Source organism: Echiichthys vipera (assembly GCF_963691815.1).
Source record: "Echiichthys vipera genome assembly, chromosome: 9".
In the NCBI taxonomy this organism is placed as follows: Eukaryota; Metazoa; Chordata; class Actinopteri; order Perciformes; family Trachinidae; genus Echiichthys; species Echiichthys vipera.
The window spans coordinates 18,027,658-18,050,417 of NC_139834.1; the positions used below are offsets into that span (position 1 = coordinate 18,027,658).

Here is a 22,760-nt window from a genome sequence, read left to right on the forward strand (position 1 = left end):
AATTATTTTAACATAACAACTATTATAGACAGCAATACACTGAAATATAAACAGTAAAATAATGTAAATTCAGTACATGGAAATATATATTTTCTAAACATTGAATCTGTGGTTTACACTCACAAGAATGGTTGGTTCTCCTGGTACAGGTGGACGCTCGGGTCTAGTAGATTCATCCTGATTGCGGGGCAGAAGAGAGGTAGGCTGGGTGGACAAGTCAGAGGTGGAGGGGAGAGATGGGGCAGGCTGTTGCTCTACCGGGTCCATCTTCGCAAGGCTTGGCACTTCTGAGGAAGCTTTACCTCCACTGCCATCCCTATCTGGGTCAGGGGAGGTAGAGGAGGAACGGGAGGTGGTAGAGGAAGAAGAAGAAGAGGAAGAGGAGTGAGGGGAAGTATCTGAGGAGGAGCCAGGTGGGGGGAAAGACGAGTGGTGAAGCGACTGTGGCTCAGATGACTCTTCTCCTCCTGCTGAGGTGGAGGCAGCTGATGTAGGGCCGGAGGCGGCTCCACCGGCTGGCGCTGCCCCGCTGCTGTACTCCTGATATAACAAGTTCCTCAGCTTTTCATCCAGAGTCTTGATGCGGTTGTCTACAAATTCAATTTTTGGGGGGCCTTCACTATCTGACTCGGCCACAGAGGAAGGCTGAGCAGGGGATGGTGTCATTGTGAGGGAGAGAGCGGGCAGGGGGCCTTCAGCGCTGCCCAGGTGGAGAGGCGGAAGAGAGGAGTCAGAGGAGGGGTGAAAAGGGGTTGAGTAGCCGCATGTGTCCTCTGTGAAACTCGTCTCTCCCGTGGACACCTCTGACTCTGACATCTGTAAAGAGGACTGCTTCTGAAGTGGAAACTGCTGCTGCTTCTGGGGTGTGTCCACGGTTTTAACCACCTCTTGTTGCTGCTCAGTGTGCTGCAGCTGTTTCTGTGACTGTATATGTTCTTGCGTCAGCTCAACAGCAGGGAGTTGGGTTTGTTGTGGAATCTGCTGTTGCGGTACAGGGCTAACATTTAGCTGTGCCTGTTGTTGAAGAAACTGTTGACTAATTGACAGGGGCAGCATTTGGCTTTGATCTGGATTTAAAGCCACAGCGCCCATAAACAGTTGTTGTTGCTGTTGCTGCTGTTGTTGCACCATTTGCTGCGGCTGTAAGTGTATTGACTGTTGTAGGTTTAACTGTTGCTGCTGCTGGTGATCAATGTGGGCCTGCTGTTGAGGCACTAAAGCAGCTTGAGGTGCCATAACCTGCTGCGGTAACTGCTGTAACTGAGGCTGTTGCAGCAACTGCGGGGTATACTGCGGTGGTGGCTGTTGAAGAAGGGGTTGCTGGGTCTGCTGTAGGGGCATTTGTGGCAGAAACTGCTGCAGAGTTACAGATTGTTGTAACAATTCTGTGTGACCTGGCCTAGGCAACACCTGCACCTCAGTCAGCTGTTGTTGAAGTGGTATTTGTTGCTGCATTAGTTTCTGGTGTTGTAACTGTTGCAGTGCTCGTTCCTGCTGCAGCTGAATTTGTTCTTGGTACACTTGATGTTGTGATTGCTGTTGTTGCTGTGGTGCTGCCTGCTGTATCTGTTGTTCGAGCGGCATGGCCTGCAGTTGCTGTTGAACTACTGGTACCTGCTGCTGTAATGTCGGCTGTAGCTGTGGCTTTGGTTGTTGTGGTTGTTGTGGGGCTGGCTTGGCAACCTGAGTGGGTTTCTGATGCTGCTCCATGCCAAGTTGGCTTAATGCAGAAGAGGTCACTGCAGCAGCAGGAGGGGGGGGATGAAAAAAGGTTGAAGACCGGTCCGCTGCAGGCACACCTGACCTTGGAGCAGTTGTCACTGTGTCCCTGATACTTTGACCTACAGCGGAGCAGCCACTGCTTCCAGGAGAAGTAAAGACATCAGGGGGGATGGTGGTGGTTGTGGGAGACATAACAGGAGCAGTGGATAAGGTGGAGAGGTTAGCAGCAGCAGGTATTGCTAGTGATGAGGGAACACTGGGAATATGGTCAACAGAAGCTGAGGTTAGGGCCGGCAGTTCAAGACCACCTGAAGCAGTGACAGGAACAGAGGCTTCAAGAGTGGAGGCTGGTGCAGAGATGCTCTCTGAGGCAGTTGTGTGAGGAGTCGGGGCAGCCGTGGCTGTGAGGGCGATAGAGGCAGGGGCTGAGACATTGAAGACAAGGGGAGATGTGGCAGAAAGGATGGGGCAGGGGGGGGAGGCCTTTCCAGTCAAGGACTCCAGACTCTGGGATACTTCACTTTCTACAGCCACAGAGAGGAATATATGGTTAGTTTATGTTGTGCTGCCAAGTCAGTCGTGTTATTAAGCCACAGCATTAAATTTGACCTGGGCAGAGCTCACCTCTCTCTGTTTCAGGAGACTGAGGTATCCTCATCTCTGTTGTTGGTGGTGGTGTGCCTGCTCCCTGACTGGATAGAGAGTCTCTATGGCGGATGGTCTGGTTGATAAAGAAGCGCCAGCGTCCCACTGGGGAGGAATGGGGCACTGAGTCCACTGAAAATCATAAATATATTTTACTCATTCTCATTCTGTAGTGCCACTTTTTTGTGACTAAGAAATAATATAATCATAACTCACTTGAAGAGCTAGTGGGAGTGCTCACATGCAACTGGTCAGTTGATCCAGTCTAAAAAAGAAAGAAAAAAAGATAAAAATTCATCATTATTTAATCAAAAACAAAAATAAAACAAGAGAGGAGAGATGGTGAAATCGACATACCTCTGAATGTGTTTGAAGAATTTCGTGAGCTTTCTTAACTATAGCCCTAAGCTCCTCAACAAATTTCTCCTTCTCTACATCAAGGACAAAGTCTTCCTCCACCTGCAAGCAAAATGCAACCAAACAGCAATTATTAAGACATAGAATGATTACTTTTTACAAGCAATGCAGACAACGGTTATACATGTAATCAGTTTACCATGTAATCTGCTATGTCCTCTGGTGCATCCCCTTCAATGTCAAATTTAAATGTCACCATCTTGTTGGTGTGGGTTTCCAACTGGCATTCCACCATATTGTCCCCACTGCCGGACACCTAAGGAGGACAAGACAAATCCACATTATATAGTTGTCCTTTTCAGATTCTATTGGTTCATACGAATTCAGCAGTAAATGGGGTTAATTTGTGTGGGTTTTTTTCACCTGGAGCATGCACAGTTGAAACTGATGTGAAACTTTCTCAGGTCTCTGACAGGAAGATCTTCTTTGAGTTTGAGTCTTGAGTTTCTCTAACTTCCCATTGGCCAAAAGCTGAAGAGTTTCTTCTCCATTAGCTGGAACAGACCTGCCGGCGGTAAGGTAGAAGGATTGTTACACATCATGACGTAAATGCTATGTCCCAGAGCAATACACTGACCACATACTATAAGTGTATTGTCTGTGAGTCTCTGAAAATGAATATATGTGATACATATATACTTATTAACAACATGCTTACATTTGAATATTTTATAACACAAAAATACAGACCGATACAGATAAGCCATGGGCCCCATGCAAGAAATCCTAACAGGTTTGTTGGCACATACAAGAATTTGTGGCATTCACCAGTGGTCAACCTGTTGTACGAGTCTGATACCGGCACAGATCAGCTTTTCTCCACAAGGCCAAAAACACTAAATTGACCTTGAATCAGAATGCTTTTCCCTGAATGAATTTGGAGTTTAAATATGATGCAGACATTATCTAAAATAAAACATGCAACATAGGCAAACCTAACGCAAAATCAATATTCTGTTCACCGTATCATCATCATCATGGTACACAATTTACTTAGATTTATTTTTTTAGATTATAGGATATATGAGCTGCATGATTAATATGTTCTTATTGGTTTGGGTGCTCTAAAAACACTAGAGTAACACTGCAAAATGTGTTTGCTGATTTTCAATAACAGGACTACTATTTGGTAATTTGATATTTTAGAGTGTAGATTGACAAATGACCAAATCTACCAAACATACGCCACCTCATGAACAGGTGGCATTCATCAAGCTGGTACCAGCGACATGATATTGACGATAAGTTTCTCATGTTAAGAGTTCTGTAAATCTGACTTGGAACTTGTACGAGCAAGCCTCACAGAAAAAGAAATAAGAGAGATTTAGGATAAGACGGTATTTTTCATGAGCCCCACTGTGTTTACACTTCTAGAAATCTAATTATACTTATCATCTACATTTTGTTCTTTTTTAAGATGCTTTCAAATGAAGGCTTTCAGAACACATACCCTGATGAAGAATGGAGCTCTGTACTTGACAGGTACGGACCATCCTGTAGAGTAACATGAATACAGACAAAGGAATACGCAGGTAAGCAGAAAAAAGGTACAAAAAAACATTAGCAACATCAGATGCAAATACAGCTATAATGTAATAGTGGTTAATTTTATAGACAGTTAAAGCTTTTTCAAATAATTAGATAGGAGTTACTTTCAATCATTCTTTCAGTATGTCAGCAAAGTAAAATTATTTCTTAATTAAAAAAGCAAACGTTCATTCTTCCTGTACCTGAGCAATGCCTAGCAGGGAAAGGTCACAGTCTTGCAGCGAGGCTTGGGGCAGTTTGGGGGCATTAGAGTCAAGCGATTGTAGAGTAGTAACAGGCGGAGGGGAGGTGGGTATAAAGTTGGTCTGCCCTGGTAAGGTTACCTCGGCCACTGGTGGAGATGTAGGCAGCTCTGGCACAGGGGCAGCAGCAGGTTGATAGGATGGTAGGAATGGGAGAGATGCTAGTGATGTTGGGGGACAAGAGGTATGAGAGGGGCTGAGGGGCATTGGTTGCGCAGGAAAAAGAACATGGGGTAGAGCAGACTGTTCAGCAATAGATGTCTCAGTGTGTGTCTGGGTGTGGGAATGAGCCTGTATCTGAAAATGTGTCTGTGTGTGGGTGTGTGATTGGGCCTGAAGGCTGGTTTGTGTGTGCGTGTGAGCTGGCAGCATTTGCACAGCTTTGTGTTGTGGAGACGGAGGGGCGCCTGCCACTAGATGACTATGGAGGGGAAGGGTCCTGTTCTGGGACTGAGGCTCTGCAACATTACTGGGGCTTATCTGTGCAGATGGATGGGTCACCAGATGTGAAGCAGGTGGACATTGCGAGGGCAGCTGACTCTCATCAAGGGTTATCAAAGCTTGCTTTATAGGAAGCGGTTGCTGGATGGACGATGAGATGGGCTGTGCTAGTAACTGGGCCTGTGGAGGAGGTGGAGCTAGGGGTTGCTGCACTTGAGAAATCTTCTGTAGCTGCTGCTGGTATTGCACAGTAGACTGAGACTCCCATGGCTGGGAGATGGACTGAATGACTGAAGGGTCAGCAGTGCCTCCAAGAGGCTGCTGCTGGGACTGAACAACTGGATGTTGTGTTGTTTGGCATGGAACAAAGGTTTCTCCAGCCTGCTGCACAGGATGAGAAGTGGCAACAAAGTTTACAGGGTCCACTACAGAACTGAGACTATCTGCTGTAGATCCAACACTTCCAGCTGAGCCAGGAGACAGAATCATCTGCTGGTATTGCAGTACTGGTTCTTGTTGTTGCTGCTGCTGCTGTGTAATATGAGTTATATCTGGCCGTACAGATGGCATGGCTTGGTGGGTAGGCTGAGGGACATACTGAGGGGTCAAAGGTCCAACGGTAGCCTGAGCATGCATCTGACTGGGTTGCTGGCCTTGAGTTTGTTGCTGTAACTGGGGCTGCATGAGCCCTGGCATTTGAGCATTTTGCTGAACAAGTGTCTCATGTTGGATCTGACTGGGAATTGCGGAAATTGCAGCTCGAGGCTGGATGGTAGCTTGGCTTTGTTGGCTCATCATCTGAATGTCTACAGTTGGACCCTGACCATGTGGTGGCTGGGACTGACTAAGAGTCAGGTGCAGAGGTTGAGTTTGGATTAATGGTTGAGCAGCTACCTGGCTCTGTGTGAGAGTGGCAGGTCCTGGGTAACTAGTCTGTAAAGGAATTTGCTGGGTCTGGATGACGTGGGTCTGTCCCTGGATCACTGCAGCAGAAGGAGCTTGGGCCTCAATCATAGCCTGAGCTGCCTGGACTGTGGACTGGGCTGAAAATTGGACTGGGACCTGGTTCTGGGGATGAGCCTCACTTTGGCCTTGCTGGGTAAGAACTTGAGCTGGGACAACCGTTAACGTCTGAACAGGGATGTGCGCAGTCTGAATGGCCATGGGGACCTGGGCCTGTGAGACAATTTGAGTTTGGTGCTGAATCACCTCAGTGCCGGTTGGAGCTCCAACTGGGATATTAGGTTCCATTACAGAGGAGTAATGCTGAGGCTGGGAAACAGATGCTTGCTGCTGCTGCTGCTGCTGCTGCTGCTGCTGCTGCTGCTGGATTAATGCTGCTTGCTGCTTTTGCTCCATCACTTGCTGTTGTGTGAGAGTGGTCAGAGGTGTAAACTGAGTAGCATTTAGTTGTTGGATACACACGTGCTGCACTTCAGTCAGTTTCTGCTGAATCAGCTGCTCACTGTTACTTTGTGGAATAGGGAAAGCCTCTTGCTTCTCAGTTTGCTGAAGCTGGATGATGGCTGCTTGTTGCTGCTGCTCTTGAATCTGTTGCTGCATCAGAGCCTGTTGTTGTAATCTCTCTGCTTGCTGTTGTTGCAACAGGAACTGTTGCTGACGTTGTTGCTCAAACTGTTGTTGCAACAGAGCTTGCTGCTGCTGCTCTATCTGCTGTTTGAGTTGCACTTGTTGCTGCTCATGTTGTTGTTGCTGCAGCTGAGCTTTCTGTTGTAGCTGATGCTGTTGTAAAATAGCCTGCTGGTGCAGATGCTGTTGTATTAGTGCTTGTTGCTGTTGTTGTTCCATTTGTCTGAGTAAGGCTTGCTGCTGCAATTGTTCCATTTGCTGTTGAGTCTGCTGGGGTTGCTGCTGCAGTACAATGTGTTGCTTCTCTGGTTCTTTTTGTATTCCAGTTTGCTGTTGTCCAATCTGTTGGTACAACTGACTCTGCTGCTGTTGCTGTAAAGGAGGATGTGGCTGTTGCTGCTCTAACTGTTGTAAAAGGGCTTTTTGTGGTTTCTGTTGTTGTACGAGTCCTTGCTGTTGCTGCTGCTGCTCTTGTTGCTGTTGAATAAAAGCTTGCTGCTGTTGTTGATCCAACAATTTCTTGTGCATAAATGCTTGCTGCTGCTCCAGTTGATTTTGCTGTAGTTGGGCATTTTGTTGTTGCTGCTGTTGAAGCAGTGTTTGTTGTTGCTGTTGATCAAGCTGTTGCTGGACGTACGTCTGATGTTGCTCAAGCAGTAAAGCTTGTTGCTGCTGCTGTTGTAAGATAGTTTGCTGAAGCTGTTGTTGCAGTTGTGGTTGTATCATGGTCTGTTCACGAGGATCCCCTGTTGGTTGCTGTTTGTAAGTCTGAGGTTGCTCCCCCGGCTGCGGTAATGACATAGCTCGCGACTCCATACCTGGTTGTGTAGGCAATACCTGCTGCTGAGGAGTTGTGTCCACAGGTGGCACAGGCTGCTGTATGTAGATTTGCTGCTGAGGCTCATGTTGATGTTTGTGGACAGCTATAGCGGAGAGGCTCTGCGGATGATGTTCTATTGGTGGCTGAATGGCACTACCTTGTTGTTCGAGCAGAGTAGTCTGGGCCTCCATTTGCTGTTGCGGCTGGGCAACAGTCTGGGGATCCATCCCTATCTGTTGTTGGACAATAGTCTGCTGAGGGATCATGATGGGCTGTGTTTGCTGGGGGGCTGGCTGGGGAATGATGTCAGTGAGCTGCATGGGGGTGGCAGGGGGTTGGGTCTGCTGAGCAAGGGGCACAATGGCCCCCCCTAGTCCGGCGGGATCACAGGCTGACAGGGATGTAGTGAGAACATTAATGGGTGCTTGTGGGGGTATGTAGGGCTGCGAGGGGGCCAATGACCCATGGGGAGTGGCAGTATGAAATGCATCTGATGGGAATGTTTGCGACTACTCAGTGATAATGACAGAATGATGATTGGTGTTGAAGGAAGAGGAAAAAGAAAGTGGTAGAAAAATTAGGTAAGAATAAGCTTTGGCAAGGAGCATCCATTATTATCACAATACATTTTATACAACAGGTTTTCCAACAGTGTTTTATAGCAGAGGTGGAAAAAAAGTAAATACACATCAATAGAGCTCAACAGTGCTGTGATTCCAGAAGAATATCCCATTCATATTGTGAATGGAGGATTTTGGTTATTCGCCATAAAGTTGTAACCATCAAACGTAGACTTACTACGTGCTATGAGATTGTGAAACAATGTTTTATGCTCCTGCATCAACCTTGTTTTAAGAAAACAAGTTTTATTCGCATTGTCATGGAGTAGTACTACACTTCCCGCAATCAAAGAGTGTAACAGCAACATGGCGAGGCTCATTGTTAGCATGGAAATGCTTACTGCACTTGCGAATGCCTGGTAAGTTTCTGTTACCACTGAACTCGTTGACTGAATGATCGTTATGTATACAGCCTTGTACCTTCGCCTTTTTTTCCCATTTTGTTTTACACTGAATCAAATTTTTAATGGTCACAATTAATCTCGTGGTTAGTTGGCTTAGTTCAAGTCTTAAAACTCCTTATATAAGGATTTTATCAAACATGCATGTAGTTAATGAATGGGAAAATCACTTCCAGAACTGGAGCTGTTAAAAAAGTGGGCGGTCACTGCTGAGCTCTATGAAAAAAAATATCAACCTTTAGGCTAATAAACCTCCGCTAACTAATCTCCTGTGGGAAACCCTGTACAGCATACAGTCAAATGGTCAATGTCAGAGGACTATGAGGATGATTTGTGGTTGCGTAAATAGTTATTTGAGCGAAAAGAACCCAAAGAGTCTTGAAACCATAGCTTTACTTCCATTAACAATAACGTTAAATGCTGTAGTTGCAGTGTAAATATGACTTTAGCGTTAATTCTAATTAGTATCATCACCATTTTCACCTGAAAATATTGTTGAGGGACAGTTGGTGATACCTGTGGAACCATGGTACTGGGCTGAAGAAATGTCTGACCCACAGGTCCCCCTCCACTTTGGCCTACGGACATGCCGGACATACTAACACTCTGCCCAATAGGCACATTTGGAACACTTCCACTTTCACCAATGGGGAGCATCTGATGATGAGCAAATGTGCCAGAGCTCTGTAGTGCAAGAAAATAGTTGGTAAACATTGTGATTTATCAATACAATGATTTCAAACAATGATTAATTAATCCGTTTGGTGGGATTTACGAAAGAGTAAAAAACAATAACATATAGACATACAGATGCCGCAGGGGGGAGAGTAGTCTGAATGTGGGTGTATGAATTCCCTTGCTGAGAGTATGCCCGGCTCTGTCCACTTGCATAAGATTCACAGCTGGCAGACCCAATGCTCTCACCTTCTGAGGGAAAACAAAAAAAATGTATAAATTCATGGCCTAAATCCAATAAACTACTGTTGTATAAAATATATCATGAAGGTGCTTACTCTACCTGGCAAATTAATGTTCATCCCACTAAAAATGTGTTGCTGCCTGACATGCTGGTCCACCTCTGGCAGCTCCTCAGATTCCTGCCCTCCTCCCCTGGTCTGTCCAGCTGCCCCTTGCTCCAGTGAGGATGGGCCGAATGGATGAGAAAAGGTGCAGGAGGTGAGAGTGGAGTCTCTTTTTTCTTCGATGCCCTGCTGCTGCTGCTGGAGGAGCTGCTGCTGTCTGCGCTCCCGTGACTTTTTGATCAAATTTACTCTGTCCCGGATGGATTTTCCCACCACCTTGGCATCACTCTCATGGAAGAATCCAGACTTTACCTGGGAGAGAGAGATATATTAATGACGAGAGGTAGGCTGAGGGAATCTAGGTCAAAAGGAGGTACCTTGAAATGGCTAATAAATGAGCTGAAGGATTACCCGGACCTGACCTTCCAGCTAGCTTTGAACCATCAGAGCCTTCCCCCCCCTCTACCCTATCCCACACTGGACCCTGTTTCGACTAGTCAGATATGAATTGTCCCTGTGTCTCACCATCTCTAGAGCCACTTCCTCAGCGCTATCATTCTCCAGGTCATAGCTGAACTCAATGGCCTCATTATCTTTGTGCTTCCCCTTTAGCTTCTTTGGCTCTTCAACCCAAATCCGAAGAGCCAGACAGTCCTGAGTGCCTGTGTCCTCCTCTGCCAGCTCAACCCGGACCCCCGTGTCCTCACCAAAGAAGGCATGGTTCAGGAGGTCTCGGACGGAAAGTCTATTAAGGGAGGGACAACAAAAAGAGCAGGGATGATGAAACAGGTACCGGCGTGTTTTATGATTCCGCTCAGGAATTCTGCATGACACACTGCTGTACGTTGTGTTATGAAAGTAAAACCTGCTTACCTCTGACTCTTGTTCTGACGAATGCAGCCTTCGATGATCTCTTTGATTTCTGGGTCATTCACTTTATCAAAGCTGGCTGGCTTTATACCCTATAGAAAAAAAAAGATTAAGAGATTATATACAATAATTGAAGACATTTGGTTGGAATCACATTTAAAGGTCCCATATTACGCTCTAGGTTCACACTTGCATTTTGGGTTTCTACTAGAACATGTTTCCATGCTTTAATGTTCAATGTCTTTATGTGAGTACACACAGATTTGGATGGCGTCAGAACTGATCTGGGCATCTCTATTATATAGCACCTAGACCTGCAACAATCTCTGACAACAAAAAAACATGGAAATCTTGCTTTTTACAATAAATAAACTACCAAAGAATAAAGTTTGAACATGTCATCATAGTCTATATGAGAGTAATGCAGTCAAAGAGACTCACACTTGTAACTTTGCGATAGATCTGAGCAGCATTTTGGCACTCAGAGTAGGGGTATTCTGAAGTGGCCATCTCCAGCATGCACATCCCGAAAGCGTAGACATCCACAGACTCATCGTAGTGCTCCTCATACATCTCTGGAGCCATGAACTCCGGCGTTCCTGTTAAGACCAAAATGAGATTCACAGTCAATTATAAGCAGAACAGCGAAATACTATTTCACGGCTATCACAACAATGTCCACAGTGCGCTAATGACCCAAAGTCAATGGAAGAATTGAAACTCTGATAACAATCTTCCTTGCAATTGCTCTTGCTTCCTGAGTTGAATGGTACTCACAGTGCATTGTTTAAGTTGGCTCATTGTCTCTTTTTGACATTAAGTGCGGCCCACATGGATTTTAAAGTAACTCTGTCAATAATGATCTATACCTCCAGGAGGCTGATGCCCTCTGTGAAAATCGGACCAGCAAGGAATGCAGAGAAAAGTCTATTTAAAGGCCCTGACTCAGTTTGCTGATGTAGCTACCACACGCCTGGCATTGTTCTCGGAAGAAGCTGGTCTACTTATGTAGCCTACCTATGACACTCTTGGCAAAGGAGGTCCGCATAAGCGTGGCCAGTCCCAGGTCACCTATCTTGACTGAGCCTGTGGGGCCTGTTATGAAGATGTTGTCACACTTGAGGTCTCGATGGACTATTGGAGGAGTCCTGGTGTGAAGGAAATGTAGGCCCTTCAGGATTTGCCGACACCAGCTTCTCAGGACCTTCGGTTTCATCACCTTAAAGCGCTTCAAATAACTGTGCAGAAAGAAAAAGCAGGGTTTTGGAGTGAACGAAACAAAAAAACAACAAACAATTATTTTTCACACAAATTAAATAAATGAAACATAGTGAGCTGTCACTGAGTGAAGAATAACAGATATGAGGAGGCTGTGCTAACGTTTTGAGTGTTCCTGAAGTCATGAGTTCAGTGACCAGTACGATGCACTTCTTGCCGCGGAGCGCAGACTCCCAGGAATCATAGAAGCGGACGATATTGGGGTGCTGGAGCCCCTTTAGCATTTCCGCCTCCTCCTTGAAACGTTGCTGCTCCGCCTTGGTAAGCTTGCGATCCTGAAGTGAGAGGTACACAGCAGGTTTTAGGGATAATGTTTCCTATAGACTGGCTGGCAATCCCATAACTGCACTTGATTCATTTTATTTCCATAAGCCATACAAGAATAGCCTGATATCAGACTGAATTGTAAACTAGTTACACTCCATCAGTCAACTCTGTAGTGGCTGTAGTAAGGTCTGGACCCAGGCAAGATCAAGAACGCAGCCACACGATTCTGTTCATAGCAACAAAACATCATGAGGCTACCTGACACTACAGACATATCACTGTGCACTAACAACTACCGCCACTCGATGGTGCTAGAAATATAGAGTAGCAGCAGTGCTGAGACAACACCCAGGCCTCGGCTTTATAAAATATTTCCCCTGCATCTGTCACACATCCCCAGTATGGCAGCCAGAATGGACGCGGCACAAATTCACCGGCACGAGCAGCATCCCACAGGAACACAGCCATTGATTTATCCCTATGTCAAAGACTAGTGCATAGGTAATTTATAAGATTTACGACTGGTTATGCAGTGAAAGTATTTTGTTTTGTATGTCTTGTATTACTTGTGTATTCTCATGTTTTCTTAAACCCTTGGTACTCCCATCAATAACATGACCAAAAATACACACATCTTTACATTCCATAGATAATACCAAGTCAATAGCGTTGAATGAATGAATATGCAAGATGTGTGCTTCTGATATAATACTGATAAATCAAACCCAATGCTCACAATCGAAGCATTTTTCAGCGCAGTAAAATCCTGACTGGCCCCGCTAAGTCAGCGTCTATTTTTAGACTTGTCACAAGCAACTGTTGTTGTCTGCTTTTTCCATGTGTGCAAATAATAGAGCATTTCAGGTCTGTGGTCTTTTGACCTTTGTTGACCTTGTGAAGTGTGAAGGAAGTTTTCTGATGGTACTGAAAAGTTAGTTCATCACTATGTGCTTCTATTTAACAAAAGGCAACCTTTAACCATTGATGTTAAATCAAAATATAAGAAAAGCAAAAACAAAACAGCGTGTATGAGTTGATGTATGCAAGGGAGTCGGACGGCAGCCATTGTCATGTCAAAAACAGACCTATCTATAAATAGAAGTCATAATCACGCTGGCTTTCCACTGATCGATTCCATTGATGTTGATGTTACACAAAGGGGGGCAGCGTACTGCAGATGTTTGGATTCAAATTAACCAATTTTCATGCAATGTAGTTTCTCTGTCTCTACATCCATTTACTGTAAATTTATTATATGGCTTTTCTTCGAGCATGCACTGATGTCTGTGTGCACGCCCCCATGTCTGTGTTTTGTCTTTTCAGATACCTTTTCCACTCTGTCTTTGCTGGTTCAATGCCCTTTTCTGGAAGCACTGGTGGAGGCAATCGCTCCAACCCTCCGCTCTCAACAGGGAAGTAGCATCAACAAAAGGGTTGCTCCTCGTTGCACTATTATGGCTAAGAATAAGTTACCTAGCCTTGGTCTACCCTCATACTCTCACTCCTTTAACACCAACTACATCGTGTTAATATGTTCCTGCATGCATATGCAACTATGTGTGTGTACCTGACTGTGTGCAGGTGTGTCTTACCGTGCTGCCTGTCTCTACAGTACCTCCATCCATGTGTCATCTTTCTAGGGTGATTTATTTTGTCAGGGAGTGCTGCCTGTGTTTTGGGTGCCTCTGTCCAAGGACCATCACTCTGCCTCAGTGTCTGGCACGGTGAGAGACAGAGTGCTTGCCAGACTGTCTGCTGCCTCCTCAGCATCTATCGTGTCTCCCACTGAGTGTGGCAACAGACAGCCTTAGGGTTGGCAAAGGTCACAGAGAGTTCAGATGGTGAGATTGTGTCTAGACAGACTCATACAAACCTACTTCCTATTCCCATATCCACCCACACACACACACACACATATAAACCTATAGACACAAAGAGAGGCACAACAACAAAAACATCTCTCGAAAGAAGGCTATTTGCATTTTTCAAGTGTGTGAATAAAAAGTCACAGTCCCCTTTCCATTGCAAACTGCTAACGCACCCAAATAAAATTACTGCTGCTAGGAAACTTCATTCATACTGACCTACATGATGCATTTAAGGGAATACTACTCAATACACTGTTGGATTTTATTGGAATAATCTGTAAATGTATACTACAGTACGTTAGTCCAACTTTGATCAACCAGCAAAATAAAAAAAAACAACAACAAACAAAACAAACAATCTGACAAACAAAATAGCATATATCCACCAGAGGAGAAAATGGAAGGAATAGGCTCCTAACCAGAAGATAAATGTAAATGGGGAAGCAACAAAATATAGGCAGAAAGTGAGGGAGAGAAAGGTCAATTCAGGAGTCCATGGCACAGGCCTGTGGTGACGGGTCAGGTCTTTCTTCCTCTAAATCTCTAAATCAGTCTGACTGTTCTCCATTTCTGCAACCTCATGAAGTAAACACTCTAGCTTTAAGCACATAGTAATCATTGCAGTAGTTTTGTTCCTGTTCAGTTGTCAAGCGAATTTTAAGCAAACTTTTGAAATGTCATAGAAATGTAAAGTGGACGTTTGCAACAAATGGTTTGGAGCACATAAACTAAGCTTCGCAAAACATAGTGTATTCACAGGTTCTATTGGCGTTATAGGCTATGCTTTATACATGGCTGTTATCCGCCAGATAACAGAGTAGAAGAAGATGTTGTTACCAGAAACAAAAAAGACGCCTTTGTCATCTAACCCATCTACGAGAAACTATACAACACTGGAACACCCCTTTGATACAAACTCAACAAATATAGATCATTAGAAGTTCCACAAATGCAGTATTTACTGCAAGGCAAGGCAAGGCAAAGCGAGGGTATTTTTATAGCAGATTTTAAGATCAAGGCATTTCAAAGTGCTTTACACAAAACATCAAAAGTATCAAGATAAAGTGCAACACAAAAAGACATTTACACACATTAAAAACAGTGACTAAACGGGATAGTAACCTGCAGTTTTCGGGGAGTTTGTTCCAGACATGTAGTGCATTAAAAATGCACCCCTATTCTGGGGACAGAAAGCAGACCTGTCCCAGATGACCTGAGGGGTCTGGATGGTGCAGGATAGTTGTAATTAATTATATGTCTGTAATTTTGTCCACACTCAGACAATATAGTTGTCACATGGCCCCTTCGTGACAGACTAAGAACTATAACTTAGTAAACCTGGTCGTGAACCGTGAGATTTTTTTTTGGATCAGACATCTGGTAGAGCAGAAGGTCGAACTGCAGGTTAAGTAGCCTCATAAAACACTGGGGTAAATGGACAGGATATGGCTTACAAGGCACATTTGGAATACGCTTAGAGGCTGGGTTGTGAATGCCAAAGCATGTGAGCCCTAAAACATCTATTTTGGCAAACACTGCATGAGTATCAGATAGCATACAGACTCAAGATGAACTGGCTCCCCTGGTTACACTCTAGTGTGCCTCATCTACAGTGGGATAAATAGGAGGGGCACTGTCAACAGTAAGGAAGCATTTGTTTTGCTGTAGGTGGGTATTTGTACATTTATGAATATGTATGAATATGTATGGTCATGCAATGTGGGAATCAGCATGTCAGTGTTTGAAAATCCAAGGTGGCGGGTGGTTATTATTAGATTACTGTAAGCTACAACAGCTCAGACTAACAAGATAAATGCTGGCAAAGGGTTGGCCCACACACCGGATTAGAACCACAGGCCAGTAGGCCAAGTTTACTAACCTTCACAGGTGTCTTTAGCCAGTGTACTGGCAATTTCTTTTTAGGTGACCAAGTAGTCTGACATAACCAGACCATATGCCTTAGATGATAATCACATGCCATCATTTTTTGATCTTAACTGCTTCAGATGTATTGATTATCGGATGAGGCTTAAGAGTCAATGCCAGTGTTATGTGGTGATGTGTCTGAGACATTTAATAGCCATTGAATCTCCATTGTCAGTTAGGTAATGGGGATACAGCCCGAGGGACACTTGCCAGCTGCCGGTGCCCTAGTTATGCGTCTGGTCAATTTGGATCAATTCCGTCCGTGTCTAGTCATTTCAGCTGTGGTCTGTCTTTGCTTTACCTGACCCAACCCATAAAAGTCTTTTAATCAGAAACAACCAAGATAATCTCAAACTGCGTTCTTATGATGCTGCTATTTATAACAATGAGCAAAAGAATTTACTTAAAATACTTTTTTAAATATGTGTAAGTCTTTCTGCAAATGGCAATGGGCCTTGTTCACCAAACCTTCTTAAAGTTGTAATCCGTAAGAATTAAAGTACGTGGTGTCTACCCATTGTTCTCTAGAAAACTTCCACAAGGGACTTCATTTTAGAGGATAGGCATGCAGCTATTGCTGGAACTTATCTCTCAACCAACGGCTCAATTATTACGATGTCAACTGCAAAACTGAGGGTATTGACTGTACAGTAGACAGGTAAACAAGGGGTATAGAGCTTCAAAGGAGCTGCACACTAAACTCTAATGTTGATACAACCCTTAACTGTGTCAAAAGTCCAAGTGCTCGAATGGCCTTAATAAGGATAAGCCTTTTAACTAAGAAACACGGCACGACCCTTGTAGCAGGTAACCTCTTAAGCTGTCATTTATCTGCAGACATCAATCCAAAAGGCTCTATGACATTACATGTGAGATCAAAAGGTGTTCATTCATCATCATCATGGCAACCTACAGTACTGCAGCCTTGAACGCTGCGCTAGGGTTTGTAGTCCTGTGAGTGTGGCTGAGCTGAACTGGACCAGTCTGGGATGACTGGGTTGAACCAGTCTGGTTTCTGCCGCCCGAGTTATGCTGTCTGTGCAGGGTTTTTGTTCCAGCCTTACAGGCACCCACTGTAATTAACTCTCTGGATCACTCTGCATGCTCACTCACACAGACAAAAAGTGATGGAGGGAGAGATGGAGGGATGCAGGGTGAGAGAGGAAGAGAGAGAGAGAGAGAGAGAGAGAGAGAGAGAGAGAGAGAGAGAGAGAGAGAGAGAGAGAGAGAGAGAGGGTGACAGACAGACACATACAGTGGCATATAATGACGAAGACAAAGAGCAACAGCTTGCACACAGAAATGCAATACATGTAAAAAAACACATAAACACACACATCCATTTAGTGTGACGGACGCCAAAATATACAACGGAGGCAATAGCAAGGGAGATATATGACTCTGCCCTTTTAGACGTGTAATTCCTCAAGGGAGAGAGAGAGACGAAAGAAGAGAGATGGAGTCCGCACTGTGAACTTTAATTACACTATTTCAAGCTGCATTTGGATAGATAATCCCCTGGCTTCCCTCTTTTTGTGGGCACAGGAGAAGAGGAGCTAGGTGCGCCCAGGCTGCATTCTCACAGGATAGTGGAGATTGCATTAAGTAGTGCAGTGGCTCGTCATGTTCAGGCTGTGTATTGATCCATCCTGTGCCTTCAGATTGGAAGCAAATTAGGATACATACTTGTGCATGCTGTTTGATTACTGGCACCTGTGCTTTTAAGTGGAATTGACTTTTGGATTTCAAAATAAAAGCGTTAAGAATGAACTAATAGACTAAAATCCAAACCATAAAATAAATGTTTGTCTTTCATCACATTGAACACATTTAGATACAAATATAGACAGTAATACTGCATTTAGGGAATAGGTAACAATGGGTCGGATTTATTCAATTAGATTATACGTTTATATACTATAAATACAATATGAATGTAAAACTTTAATTCCTGTTTAAGTTTTGACCAATATGTTGCTATATTTAAGGTTTACGCTTGAACTGTAATTCCTGGTATCCATTGGTATCGAACGATACCCAAGCCCAGGTATTGTATTGGGACTGAAAGAGTCGGATCGGTGTATCCCTAATAATATTGTTGTTCATTATCATCCTTAATTGGGATATGTCCACAATGTACTGTGTTACTAAAGATTTCTCATTGTTGCATCCAACACCAACAGATTCTTTAAATAATGTCAACATCAAGTCTATCAATATTAATACAGCAAGCGGATCATCGAATACTATTCTAAACAATATTGTCCACTCTAATGCCATGTTGGATTAAAACTGTGTACAAGCTTGGGGAAGGTGGGGAAAATAGGACAGCTCATGTGACCCGAGTGACTAGAATGTTGCACTGAATGTGAAACTGGATCAATCTATAGGCTTGTGGCCAGACCACTGTGTCCTGTGTGTGCGTGTGAGTGTGTGTGTGTGTGTGTGTGTGTGTGTGTGTGTGTGTGTGTGTGTGTGTGTGTGTGTGTGTGTGTGTGTGTGTGTGTGTGTTTGTGTGTGCGTGTACGTGTGTGTGTGTGTGTGTGTGTGCGTGTGTGTGTGTGTGTGTGTGTGTGTGTGTGTGTGTGTGTGCTTGTGTGTGTGTGTGTACGTGTGTGTGTGTGTGTGTGTGTGTGTGTGTGAGTGTGCGCATATGGTAACTTAGTGTTAGCTACGCGACTGCTCTCTGGGAGGGATGCCATGGTAATCCTCTGCTTGGCATGTCGTCTCCCTCTCTGTCTCTCTCGCCTACTCACCATCACCTCCTGTGTCTCTCTTTTCTTTCTCACACTCACAGCATGTCTGAATTTCAGTCTGTCTCTCTAAAAGGCCATCTTCCTATCTGTTTATAATACAAATTCTAATTAGACAGTTAAATATGCATAGTGTTTCTAATTGTCTCAGTCATTTCTGACTGATGTAGCCGGTAATGTTCTCATGCTTCATAAACAAATAAACAGTAAACACTTGTGTTTCTCCATGAGATTTACTTTGACCCAGTGCGACTATAGAGACAAAATTGGATTTTGCAGATTCAATATGGGTACGTAAATCAGCTTAAATCTACTGCCTTTTCATTTTCAAAGAACGCTTCTCCAGCTCGGATTTGTTCACACACTTGAGCCAATGCAAAATACAGTGTGGTGCCTCTGTAGGTGTCATAAAACAAAGCTGTCATATAGGATCAGTCTTTCCTTGGCGACGGCATGGGTCTGAATCCGACCTACAGCCCTACCTATAAAGGTAATACAAGTTCGTAAAAAATAGTTTTGAAAAAAGAATGCTGTCTGGTGGCAGAACATATAAATAATAACATTATCATTAATTTTTGCACATTTGCAGGCTGAGCAAGTATTTAGGTAGGAATCAACATGAGCTGTGGCAGTATGATGTACGAAGCAGCACAGCTCAACTGATTCACTTGGTTTTACAGACAGAAGTAAATAGAAAAACAATAGAAAAACAAATAGATCCGCACACCAAGTAGATTTCATTGCTGTAGTAACATTTCAAGCCCCAGACACTAGGGTGTATGTTAGGGAACGACCGATATATTTTATTTAGGGCCCATGCCGATACGGATTTTTTTGTCATCATCCTTAGACGATGGCCGATATTTGGAGCTGATACTACTTTTGCTCCCTCAATTTACGTCATTTAAATAACACAAAGATGACAAAAAATGTTACGAGTCTCAATTTAAAAAATAGTAACAATTATTCAACTTAAAAAAAGCGTCTCAAGCAACACAGAGTTGCCTGTGGACGCCTGTCTGTAAAAAATGCCGGGAAAAACTATGCAGCAGCCCGCATCGGCCGATACGATATACTTAAAAAGCACAAATACCAATAATATTGGCCGATGTATCAGTCTATCACTACTGTATGTTGTTTGTCTATAGTATTCCTTTGATCCAGCACCCTAGGTTATGTGTGTTACTATTACCTTCAGCAGAGAGGAGTAAAACCAGAAAAGGTGATGGTCCTGCTTGCCACTCCAACAGACAAAGCTTGATCTCAAGGATTAGTCAAGTCTCTTGTTTTGGAATTAGCTCCAAACCAAACACATGACTGACTTTTCTCACACAAAGCCAGCAGTCAAATCAGATGGCTTACCATAACACTGCTCTCTATTGTGGAGCCAAGAGTCAGAGGGATGCATTTCTTCTCTCCTCCAAAAGTCTGTCTCCCACCACTTGCTGAATTCACACCATCTAACAACGTGTCCCACTACTTACGCTTGACTTTGACAGCGCTCTGGTATTAGATGTTTGAAATGGTCATTATTTTCCTCCTACTGCAATGCCAATGCATGACAAAGAGTTTCTTACAGTAATGTTTGCTGTACAATTGATACAATGTTCCTCTTTGCTCTGTTTTCACAAAATGCATCCCATTCAGAGCTTCCCCTTCAGATGACTCTGGCCATTTCAGACCTCATTATATTACACAATAGATAATAGATAAGAGTAGAACGTTACATGTACTGTAGCCTCAGTTAAAACTAGCCTAACTATTGACAAAATTAGCTTCTTCAAAAAGAAATATCCAGTACAAAAAAGGCAAGTGAACATAAACCTTTTCAACCTCTCAGAATGTTTTTTTCTCAAGAGCTGTGAGGAGTCCCTTGCTGATTTAAACACTACACCTAAAACATATTAATGCAATCCTAACTTTAATATCCCCTTAAGCGTTATAGATCAATTCATATAATCCAGGCTAATGCAGAACAAAAAATTCTATTTCCATTAAGAACAAGAAGAAACGCTGACAGCCCATGATTCTATTATTCATAACATTCCCAGAAAAGGCTGTGTGCTGTCACTTAACTACAAGCAATGCTCCTCCTTTTCACCCCAGTCTCAACTGAACTGCAGTCTCGCTGTATGAATAGCAAGCAGACAACGTGCTCAGATTTCCAGATTTCCAGAGAAAAGAGCTCCTGGGACACATACCTTCAAAGGAGCAACATTGGGCTTAAAGCTCTCACACTAATTGGAATTATCATTTGTTGATATAAAGTATTTCCATTTACCTCTCAGGGATGTGTACACATTCTCGATTCTTAGAGTACATTGATTATTCATCTTGCAGCTAATTGTGGCTTTCTGTTATTTTATAATTATACATGTTAAATATTTTGACATCATGGTGTGAAAAGAAAAAGAGAACTAAGCATCTTACCTGAAGTTCACACCAAGCCACCTCCACCCAAGTCTCTGTGTCCAGGCCTTTATACACAGTCTTGAAGGCTCCTCTGCCCAGTTCAATGTCAAACTTGAGGAACCTGCCTCCAGGAGAGGTGGCTACAGCCTTCATCTCCGCCTCCTCCTCCTGCTCACGGTCCCTCTCCTTCCCTCTCTGGGTCGGTGCAGACAAAGGCGCATCCTTGCCCGGCTCCTGGCTGGAGCTGGGGCAGGATGGGTCGTGGCCCATGGCAGTGCAAGATGAAGCAGTCCCTTCCTGCTGGGCACTGCTCGTGAAGACTGAGTCTGAGCGCAGCTCCAGGTGGGGGGCACTGTGGGGCGCCTCTGAGGGCACCTCCACCTCATTGTCCTCCTCACAAATCTCCACACTCTTCCTGAAGAAGCGCTTCTCCCTCCTCAGTCGTTTCTGGCCAGTGTCAACAGGTAAGGAGGGCGTGGAGAATGAAATCGGTCTGATGGGGTTTTCCTCACCCTCTTGGCTGGCTTCCCCTCCTCCTCCTCCTCGGATTCCTCCATCCTCTCCTCCTGTTGTTTTCCTCTCCTGAGTGTGGGAGGAGGGGAAGTCCGAGGGAGTGCTCTGTGTCCTCTCCCTCTGTGGGTCGGTCCTGCCCTCCCTCTCTGCGTCCTCCTCCCTCTGTCCATCAGGTTTCTCCGAGGAGTCCTCGGTGCCTGTGGGCTCTCCTGGGTCAGTAGCCATGGAGAATGGCCTTTCCCACTCCTCCTCGACCCCCTCCTCCTCCTCCTCCTCCCCCTCCAAACCTTTGCTCCTCCGTCAGTCCCCGTCTCTTTCTCTTACTGTGGTCACCCACTCACCCCCTCTAACTTTTCAGGCTGTCCTTCCAGTGCTGCAGGTGACCTTCTCCCACTTTAACTCTTTTAACTCTGTCTCCCTGTCTTCTTTTTATTAGATGCTTTACAGTTGCACAGGAGGGTGAGACCACAGCTGTTAAAGAAAGGTTTCTGTCCTCACTTTCCTCCTCACCATGTCCTTTATTTTCTTTATATCCACTTAGGTGCAGTAATCAAGATAAACCACACGTCTCCCACACACTAAACCCGGAGTTTTTTCAAGCCTGTTGGGAAAGCCGCAGTGTTTTCTTTCAAACTGTTGTGTGAATATCATCAAGTAAACCCTGAAAGACAAAAACAAAGCATTGCATTAATATTCAAACCGTCAGAGGACTGAGTTTTTGGGATGTTATTGTCATATTTAACTCTTTTAAGAAAACTGCAAGGGGGATACTATTTGTATTTGTTGATATACATTTAAATAGGAAAGTCAGAGGGTCCTGTTTACTGTAGAGGAAGAAAACCAACATCAAAGAATTAATTTTACTGGAAATTCCTAACAGCACCTCTGTAAGGAAATGGGATGTTAGAGTCCAGCCCAGTAATGCAAAAGTATGTGTAAACTGGATTCAACATCTCTTTCATGTAAAACCAATCTCTGCTAATAGAGTGTCAAGTTTTCATTGCCTCTAAAACTGCTACGATACCATAAATGGTGTGAATGTTTCCAGTAATCAGATACAGGATAGCTCTTCAGAAAGTACAAAATGTCTGTAAAGGGTCTTTTTTTTCACAACCGCTTGCCGTGTACCCGTATATGGTATGAATATCCCAAAAAACCCATATAGGAGAGCGACCATTTAATCTGCTCAAGCTTTATCTTTGTTATGGGCTAAACTTTGTCACATTTAAACCAAAGAGCCCTCAAAGAATATCCAGCTAGCCTGGTCGAGAATTACACACAGCTTCATCAGTCATAAAGTGTACGTTTATCAGTGTCTTGTGACTTAAGTTGTGTTCAACGGCTCCATTAGTCAACAGAAAGCTGCAGTTAGGAGTACGCGATCCGATCCCAACCATTAAAAATG

The 22,760-nt window shown here is 44.1% G+C and overlaps 1 protein-coding gene across 9 annotated transcripts in view; it reads right to left on the bottom strand.

Moving 5' to 3' along the window:
* Positions 1 to 21,580, bottom strand: part of wnk3 (WNK lysine deficient protein kinase 3) — a gene marked incomplete at its 5' end in the record, with an annotated part of 29,636 nt that extends 8,056 nt beyond the window's left edge. For 6 of the 9 annotated variants that reach the window (XR_014593337.1, XR_014593338.1, XM_083919802.1 and 3 more), the window contains 17 exons: positions 124 to 2,246; positions 2,347 to 2,499; positions 2,584 to 2,632; positions 2,725 to 2,826; positions 2,924 to 3,040; positions 3,148 to 3,289; positions 4,235 to 4,278; positions 4,515 to 7,934; positions 8,930 to 9,130; positions 9,255 to 9,373; positions 9,465 to 9,780; positions 9,994 to 10,213; positions 10,342 to 10,430; positions 10,780 to 10,937; positions 11,356 to 11,576; positions 11,719 to 11,891; positions 20,861 to 21,580. Coding sequence is in view for 7 of the 9 variants with exons in the window: in XM_083919802.1 (XP_083775928.1) it covers positions 124 to 2,246; positions 2,347 to 2,499; positions 2,584 to 2,632; positions 2,725 to 2,826; positions 2,924 to 3,040; positions 3,148 to 3,289; positions 4,235 to 4,278; positions 4,515 to 7,934; positions 8,930 to 9,130; positions 9,255 to 9,373; positions 9,465 to 9,780; positions 9,994 to 10,213; positions 10,342 to 10,430; positions 10,780 to 10,937; positions 11,356 to 11,576; positions 11,719 to 11,891; positions 20,861 to 21,580 (8,367 nt within the window). The remainder of the gene's footprint in view (positions 1 to 123; positions 2,247 to 2,346; positions 2,500 to 2,583; positions 2,633 to 2,724; positions 2,827 to 2,923; positions 3,041 to 3,147; positions 3,290 to 4,234; positions 4,279 to 4,514; positions 7,935 to 8,929; positions 9,131 to 9,254; positions 9,374 to 9,464; positions 9,781 to 9,993; positions 10,214 to 10,341; positions 10,431 to 10,779; positions 10,938 to 11,355; positions 11,577 to 11,718; positions 11,892 to 20,860) is intronic. The other 3 variants (XM_083919798.1, XM_083919800.1, XM_083919803.1) reach the window with 3 other exon arrangements.
* Positions 21,581 to 22,760: the final 1,180 nt, after the last annotated feature.